Source organism: Macrobrachium nipponense, chromosome 15 (assembly GCF_015104395.2).
Source record: "Macrobrachium nipponense isolate FS-2020 chromosome 15, ASM1510439v2, whole genome shotgun sequence".
NCBI classification, from domain to species: Eukaryota; Metazoa; Arthropoda; class Malacostraca; order Decapoda; family Palaemonidae; genus Macrobrachium; species Macrobrachium nipponense.
In genome coordinates, this window is record NC_087208.1 from 39,541,699 (window position 1) to 39,551,024 (window position 9,326).

Below are 9,326 nucleotides of genomic sequence, written 5' to 3' on the forward strand. Positions count from 1 at the left end.
TACTTCTCAGGTTAATGGTCGTTATTTTTTACCTGACACCGTATTTTTTTTTTACCTGCGTGTCAGGTTAATGGTCGTTTTTTTGTAAGCGAGAAAACTAAATACTATTCGATCATCCAGAGATGACTAAGTTGCGTGCACGCCATCAGCAGCAGCGACCCCTAGAGCCAGTCAGTTTTAGTTCAAAATCAAAACTACAAAAGAAGAGTCACATTAACCGGAACAAAACTGATTTTGCTCTATGAGATTTTTTCCTGACACAAACTGGAGGATTACATTAGATGAGGAAGCCAAACTTATCATCAGCTCAAACAAAAATGCTGAACATCACTAACGTGAATCAGATAAATACTGAATTTTCTCTGCAGTTTTATCTGAACTCGTCCGCCATCACAGTTCCATGTTAGATTTCTGTCAGCCCTCAGATCTTAAAAACTACTGAGGCTAGAGGGCTGCAAATTAGTATGTCGATCATTCACCTTCAAATGATTAAGCATACCAAATTGCAGCCCTCTAGCCTCAGTAGTTAAAGTTGGACACCACCGTGCTTCTGGCAACGGTATAGGATAGGTCGTAGTTAAAGTTACATGGGCCACGGCTCATACAGCATTATACCGAGACCACCGAAAGATAGACAGATCTATTTTTGGTGGCCTTGATTGCGCGCTGAAGCGGTTGTACAGAACACTTCTCGGTCATAAAATTCTCCTGAGAAGACAGCTGGTATTTACCCAAACTCTCTCGCACCTGCTAGTTCTTCGTTTCTCCCACAGATGGCGGGGCACTTCAGTTTCGCTCGGATGAGGCAACCTGGTAAGAATTTCTTTTCACCTTGCATTTGTTTTCCTCTTTTCGACAGTTTTAGTGCGCATATTCTTCCATTAATCATGATTCGTGGACGGATAATGATAGCGGTCGAGTTATTTTTTAAAAATTTTTGAGTTTTATGAAATCGGGATGACTCGATGTTTTGTTTCAAGTTTTTATCGATTCCCAAAACACGACTAACGAGAAAAGCACGGCTTGTGGTGATGGAAAATACAAGAAGAAGAAGAAGAAGAAGAAGAAGAAGAAGAGGAAGAAGAAGAAGAAGCCTAAATAACATACCACGGTGACATGCTCTCTGAGAATTCAAAGGCAAAATGAGTTTTAGTTATCTCTTGCACTGAATCAGTCAAGTTAAATTACAGGTTCCAAGGAAGGTATTTTCGTATTTTTACTTACTCCAGTCATGCCTCAATGCAAATGAATCTTTATTCGAATCAAGTTCAATGTAAAGACTATAAAAATTGTTAGCTTTTGCCAACATTTCTTGCAACAGAAATAAGGATTTTGTTTCTAATGAGTTATTAGATTCATTTTTCCCCCCTAAAGATTAAGGTAAATAAAGGTTGTTGTTTCTAATGAGTATTAGATTAATATTTTTTAAAGTTGGTAAATGGTTTGTTTTCTTGGTTTATTGTTCTGGAAAGATTAAGGTAAATAATGGTTGTTGTTTCTAATGAGTTATTAGATTCATTATTTTTGAAAGATTAAGGTTCATAAAATACCTTTGGATCAATTCAATATGAAACAAAATTCACACAGTATCAAAGTATTTTTTTTTCAACCCTCAGTAACTCAAACGAGGAATTAATTAGTCAGGTGTCAAAAGAAAGCTCATCATCGATCGACTGTGACGAGCAGCGCAAGTAATCGCGGCGTGTGGTGAAAAAACAGTCTTATTTCTAATTGCTCTCTCCCGTGCGCGCAAAAAAAAGAAGAAACAAAACAAGAACCTTGCAATTGCCAAATCTATCAAACCCGTTTCAAACCTACATCAACTTGTTACCAATATTTCCAATCGTTCTCAGAGGTCATTATGTCCTACTTCTCGAGCGCAGTTTATGCACAGGTCTGTCTTTCCCAATCAAGAAAGAAGAAGAAGAAGAACGAAGTAGAAGGCGTTGGTCAAGGGAGCCATTTCCCAACTGCCCAAGTTTCCCCGAAGTAAAACGTGACTTTAACATGTGATGAAGTATTTCTTGTGATCCGGACAGACTGGAGGACGGGACAAATACACATGTGTCTTTTCTTGATTTTTGTGTCTGTGTGACCCGATTAGAGGTTTGTATCGTTAATATGAATTAAAAACTAACGGGCTTCTGGTAATTGTTATTTGTTTGGTGAAAGGGACTGTGTTGTCCCCAAAGGTAAATTCGTTTGATACGTGTTTAACATTTGGTTATCAATAAATGATTTTGATAAAAGGGTTCTGCTGATTGTAGGTAAAGGCCTATAAGTCCAACGTGATGCTGTGATTTATAATTATGTTTATTTATGTGTATACTTGTAAATTTATTTGTTTGAAGAATTTACTAGCTATATCTTTATTTTATCATACATCTCTTACCCTACCTTTATCATAACCTTTCAAATCTGGCTGAATAATAATAATCAATAATAATAATAATAATAATAATCAAATGTAATAATAATAATAATAATAATTAATAATAATAATAATAATAATAATAGGGAATCCTTTATGCAGACGATTCTGTTTCCTCTTTAGTGTCAAGTGGTAAAGGTGCTTATACATTTAACGCTTTATGATATATATATATATATATATATATATATATATATATATATATATATATATATATATATATATATATATATATATATATACATATATTATATATTCATATATTTGAGTCCAAAGGATGTTTACTTTCAGAACTGAGTTTGCGGTAATATTCCTTTGTAATTCATAAAATTTGACTTTCTCTCGACTGAATCAAAAAGTCTTAACACATCCAACCACGTTTGAAATTCTGCCAGAAGTTTATACGAAAAGGCAATGTAAACGTTTATCTACTATCAAATTACATACAAAGACAATGAAAACGGTTTCTGCTATAAAGTTTTACGATATGACAATGGAAACATTTTTCTGTCAGTAATTTATGTTGAATGAGAATGGAAACGTTTATCTGCCAGAAAGTTATATAAAAGGACAATGGAAAAGTTTTTCTGATAGAAATTTAAATGAAATGATAATAGAAAACGTTTTCTGGTAAAAATAAATGAAATTAACAATAGAAAACGTTTTCTGCTAGAAATTTAAATGAAATGATAATAGAAAAACTTTTTTCCGATAGAAATTTAAATGCAATAACTATAGAAAACGTTTTCTGCTAGAAATTTAAATGTAATTGCAATGGAAGAAGTTTTCCTGGTAGAAATTTAAATGAAAGGGACTGGAAACGTTTTACTTTAGAAATTCAGAAGAAAATCAAATATAAACATTTAAAGATCCACTAGAGCTCTGCATGAACTCATAATGGAAATTGATATGCCTATTATACCAGTAAAGGAACTTGATGTAAGTTACTACTTTTACTTCCTCCTTTGGAATTGAAGACTTTCTGAAGAAAGTATAAAGACAAAACAATGTGAGTAAATGAAAGAAAAGGTCATTATCATTGTGTTGATTTCAAACACAGGTTTCTAGTGATTGGTAAAGTGGATCCCCTATGAATGAATTCAGGATATAAATAAACAAAAAGCAGACGCTACTTACGATAGGTGGAATTTTCTGTCTCAGAATTCGATAGTTGAGCGAAAGTGTAAGTTTAAATTGACAGGAACCAAGTGTGAGTATACAGAGAAGCTACGAGTTCATTATATATATATGTGTGTGTGTATATATATATATAATATATATTATATTATATATATATATATATATATATATATATATATATATATATATATATATCATCGGAGAGGGGAGAGATACCAAAATCCTTTACAGTAATTTATTTTGCTGACGTTTCAGAACCATGTGTCCCATTTTCGAAGCTAAAAAATTAAAAGAACAACAGAATTAAAAACAGACTCGGTTCTTGATAAAACTGTCTATCATAGATTAGGGGGACACTAGCGTACAGATGTAGTTTTAGTACCGTTGGTAGTTCAAACTTTGGGTGGAAGATATTATTTAGATATTTATTATTTACAAAGTATTGATGGAGAAACGTAATTTCTTCATGAAACGAAACGTATTCTACCCTGATGTTAAAGTAAATGCTCTGTGGAAGAGAGTAGACAGCGAATTTAACTTGAAATTAAAAAAGCAGTGGCTATAAAAGTTAGAACCCAGACCAGTAAACGTTCTCTTTCTAAAAACTGTGGTATTAAAATGTTCGTCAAGTCTAAAAACCAACACATCAAGGAAGAGCAGTTTATTTTTATTTTCATATTCAATTGTGAACTTAATATTTGGATGTATTTCATTGGCAAGTTCGAGGAATTCGTCTGTCTGCCCGATCTTTATTTCTAAATAATAGGAAAGTTTGAACTACCAACGGTACCAAAACTATATCTGTACGCTAGTGTCCCCCTAATCTATGATAGACAGTTTTATCAAGAACTGAGACTTATTGTAAGCAAATACCTACCGGCAGTCAACTTAAAGCTGATTCCATGTAACCCAATGAGTTTCCGTCGGAACCAAAACGGACCCTGACAGTCACTCAGCTTTTGCCTTCAGCACTACTTGGTAATCACTGTTTCCTTCTCTTGTACCTAATTTGTATTTTGTTAAGAAATAACTTTTTATCATGTTTTAATCTGAGTCTGTTTTTAATTCGAAAATGGGTCACATGGTCCTGAAATGTCAGCAAAATAAATTACTGTAAAGGATTTTAGTATCTCTCCACCCTCCGATGATGCTTATCTGGTTTCAAGCAACATATATATATATATATATTATATATATATATATGTATATATATATATATATATATATATAAATTTTGATATATATATATATAATCATATATATATATATATAATATTGATATTCTGGATGAGGGTTCGAATCCAGCAACGGGCATCAGAATTGTATCATGTTATTGCATTTTGAATGAAAAGCATGTCCCAAAAACATGGAGAACACGCCAAGTTAAGATGGCATTGTGGTTATTACAATTACCTCCGTGTCCGGTGAAAAGTGACCGGTGGATCATATATATATATATATATATTATATATATATATATATATATATATATATATATATATATATATATACATATATATATATATTATATATATATATATATATATATATATATACATATACATATATACATATACATATATACATATATATAAATCTGTTACATAAAGAGGTATTTGCTATGATTAATAGTATGTAATGTGATATGCTATGACGTTTCTTGGAATACAGAGACTCATCATTTAGCTTCCCTAGAGACAGAGTGGTCCGAGTGACAAGCCTTGGGAATGCTAACGCATTCTTCTTTGGGTAGTGTGATCAAAATTGCTGTCTTAGCAAATCAGTGCCTCGTCCTGTTGCTATGAGCGCAGAGGTGACTTTGAAACTAGATTCAAGCAGTTCATGGGCGTGAACATTGTGAACATTGTGTGTGAATTTATATGTGCGAGCCTTTTCCCCCCGTTTCCCTTTCATAATGAGAAATGTAGTGTTAGCAAGAAGGGGAGACCATTACAGAGAGGCAGCAGAGCCAAGATGGCTTCTGCAAAGTGTTTGTTGATAAGTGATAGTGAATGCTGTTTTGCATCGGTAAAAATACTTTATTTTGGCCAAAGCGTGGCTGGATTGTATTTGAATATTTATTTCAGAGATGTTATATTTGTATGATCTTTTGATTATACTCTTATAATCATCGGGGTGTTCTCCTGTCTTCTAATAGGCGATTCTGGAAGAGGGAAATTGATCTGGAGAAGGGGGATTGATCTGGAGAAATGGGAACTGACTTAATTACTGTGGTGTACTGACTATGTTGACTGTGCCTGATGTTATGGCTAAACTAATGTTAGTTATGTGATTAATTACCGAGGGTTATCTGAATTATTTGGACTTTGAGTTTAACATTTTATTTTTGTCTTTTTGTTAAGAATCTGAGTTATTCAGATAATACTTTGCTTTTAAATGAATGCATATTTTTGTTAGTTCCGTGTCTGATTTGTTGACCTTAGATAATGGAGGGGGGAGGTGTATCGAGAGAGAGAGAGAAAGATGGATGGAGAGAGAGAGAGAGAGAGAGAGAATGTGTTACCAATTGCCTGCCGCTCTTGGTCCATCGCTACCTTTAAAAATATGATAACGAGATAATCATCTCGTTATAATATATATATATAATATATATAATATATATATATATATATGTATATATATATATATAATATAATTTTACAGAGTTTTTTTATGTTATACCTCATTGGTAGTTAGTTAAAGGAGCTAAAAGTGGACAAGAAATTTGGCCAATTTATAATTGGGGGTATCATATGAGGTGAATATGGGTATCCCACTGCGACATATACTTACCTCATTTGATGGCCCCAATTATAATTGGCCAAATTTATTGTTCCACTTTTAGATCCTTTAACTACTAATGTTTATATATATAGATATATATATATTTATATTATATATAATATTATATTATATATATATAGTATATATATATATAATATTATATATAATATATATACTATATATATATATATATATATCTATTATATATATATGATTCCGTCCTAAGAATGTCATTTCTTGCATCAAGCAGAGCAACATTGCAGCTGTGTTCCAAGGCCATTTAGAAAGTGGCCCCCGTAGATATTATCAGATGTACGATTCATGACCTCACAGTTTACCCGAATAATGCAACGCTTAAAGTGACCAGCTACGGTACAGAAACTCTCATTTCCAAATCCTAAGGGAGAATTAGAGAAGATCGTTCAAGATTACTTTAGTTACGGTACAGCATTGATATGCATTTCGACTCTCTGGTCTTTTGTGCTGAAAAGGTTTGGCGTCCACTTGACTCTGCATTAATTCTTGATGAAATATGCCTCAGCTCTTTACAACTGAATTGGATTTGTTGGTTATGATGGTTCATCAAACATGTGCACAAGAAAAAAAAAAAAAAAAAATAAAAAATCCCTGCCAATGAGAGTTGGTTTGTTGTATAACATGAATAATATAAAGAATTTATTTTTTCTTCAATGAATAATTGTTAAACTGGAAAACTACAGCTTTGTTACTTTGATTTGTTCATGATTTCGATAAAGCTATTAAAAATTAACATCTTTCTTTAACAGCATCAAACCAGCACCTCAAACATGAGTTTTATGGCTTCTTAACAAGGTATTTGCTTTCAAAAACATTTAACTGAGTTTTTTCTTCTAGATTATTCCATCATCGACAGCTGGAAATGCATAGTTCTCTCAAGAAAAAATCTCCAGTCTGATTATGCAGTTTACCCAATTTCATTTAAACTTTTCTAGTTTCCTATCGTTTGCTCTTTTTCAAATTCTTGTATAATCCATAATTTTCAATTTTTCTATTCCCTTCCTTCCATGATGATACAGGCATGGCAACAGATGAAAAGAATTGTCGTAAACATCATGGAACTAAAAATATCAGAAAGAGCAAGCACAGGTAGATTAATAGTGCCCAAAACTATACCAGGAAAAATAAGGAAAGCACACAGGACATTAATCGACGACGCACCAGCATCGAAAATTGCAGCATCTATTCAATGCGTTGCCAGCTCATCTGAGGAATATATCAGGAGCGAGCGTAGATATGTTTAAGAATGAGCTCTACAAATACCTAAGCTGCATCACAGACCATCCAAGACTGGAAGGTACAAAATATACCGGAAGATGCATTAGCAATTCTCTGGTAGACATTATAGGTGCCTCACACTGAGGGACCTCGGCAACCCGAACAAGATGTAAGGTCTGTAGGGTAAGGCCTTTATAGAGCAGTCATCGAATTGTTTTAATAGGCCATTCTTAAGGGTTGGGCCCTTTGTAGACCACGATCTTCTCAAAAAGGAAAATATATACCTGAAGGACGCAATGAAAGAACATCTTATCGGCGTGAATCTAATCTATTTGAATAAATAATCATCATGATGAAGAATCATTTAGACTTGGGAATAATATAACTTAAGGAAAGACATTACTAAATTGAAGCTAAAACCTGACGAATGTTCGCCTCTGTTTAGCAACCAGGTACTAACAAGTGTCTTCGTTGTGGGGGGGACAAAGCAGTCGAACTCCAGGAAGGAGGGAGGGAGATAGAAGGTCCTAGCCGTATCTGCGGGATTCACGGGACTCGAAGGATTCGTAGGAGTCGGGGAAGCGAGCCTCTCCTTCGTAGGACACGTCGGCGACGTAGCCGGAGTCACCGTCGACGAAGTAGGTCACCTTCTGCAGGCGGCCGTCGGGGAGGTGGACGAAGTAAGATCCCCTGGTGTTGTCTCCGTCGCGTTGTTCCTGGTGTCCGAACTCGTCGCTCACGGCCCAGTTGAAGTTGTAGCGGGCCTCGCTCGACTCGAAGGATTCGTCGGAGAAGTCCTGAGGATCGATAAGGGAATCGTTCGTAAATCCTACGAGTTTAAAGTAAATCCTACAATTCATATGACACAATAATATAGTGATTTTTATGACTCTAACTCAAAAATACACCTTTCTATCATGATTCACCCTCAGTAATCCAAATATATGATAAAATTAAATTGATAAATCGCCAAAATTGGCTTTTAAAAAATAGGGTTTATAACTGTCCCGCCAAGGAGAGTCCTCGGAAATATCAAAACGGTGTCCTGAACTCTTACCCTCGAACGTCTGAAGGCATAGGGGCGCCTGTCAGCTACGGCCAAGGCCAGGAGGCCGAAGAAAATGAGGACCTGGAGAGAATAAAACAGTTGAAATAGATTCTTTAGGCATTTTGTAGAAGAGCCCTACAGATAAAACAGTTGAAAAATTATACAAGAATTGTCTAGTTATATTCTACAGATGTGTATAGAGCATCTTCGTGAGTAGGTAGATAGGTTGTACGTAATTCTGTGCGTATATATGTATGTATGTATGTATGTATGTATGTATGTATGTATGTATGTATGTATGTATGTAGTTTAATACACTTCAAGCTTCTTTTCCCAGTAATGACAGTTAAATGTATGCATGTTAGTGTATGTATATGGAATATTTTCTGTACTAAATGTATTTTGACTAATCTTAAATATGAATTCTTCACATTCCGTTTGGGAAACCAAAAAGTGATCGATTAAATTATTTTATGTTTATTGTCTATGTGGAAATTCTTAACTGGACATAATATGAAAACGTTATCCGACAGAATTTTCGTTTTTGTGTGGAAATCTCATTAACCTGAAAAGGCCTGGAAGTCAAGAAAATATTCCCCATTTCCCGAGAAATATTCCAGAAAACCAGACTTCCTGTATTACCTTAGAGTTCATGATGGAGTCTGCACT

The 9,326-nt window shown here is 34.2% G+C and overlaps 1 protein-coding gene across 1 annotated transcript; it reads right to left on the reverse strand.

Moving 5' to 3' along the window:
• Window positions 1–7,918: 7,918 nt before the first annotated feature.
• Window positions 7,919–9,326, reverse strand: LOC135227144 (pro-resilin-like). The gene is made up of 3 exons (XM_064267029.1): window positions 9,300–9,326; window positions 8,667–8,738; window positions 7,919–8,406 (listed from the first exon to the last, which is right to left on the reverse strand). Exons 1-3 carry the CDS (start codon window positions 9,309–9,311, stop codon window positions 8,137–8,139), a joined length of 354 nt encoding a protein of 117 aa, XP_064123099.1. The 5' UTR covers window positions 9,312–9,326; the 3' UTR covers window positions 7,919–8,136.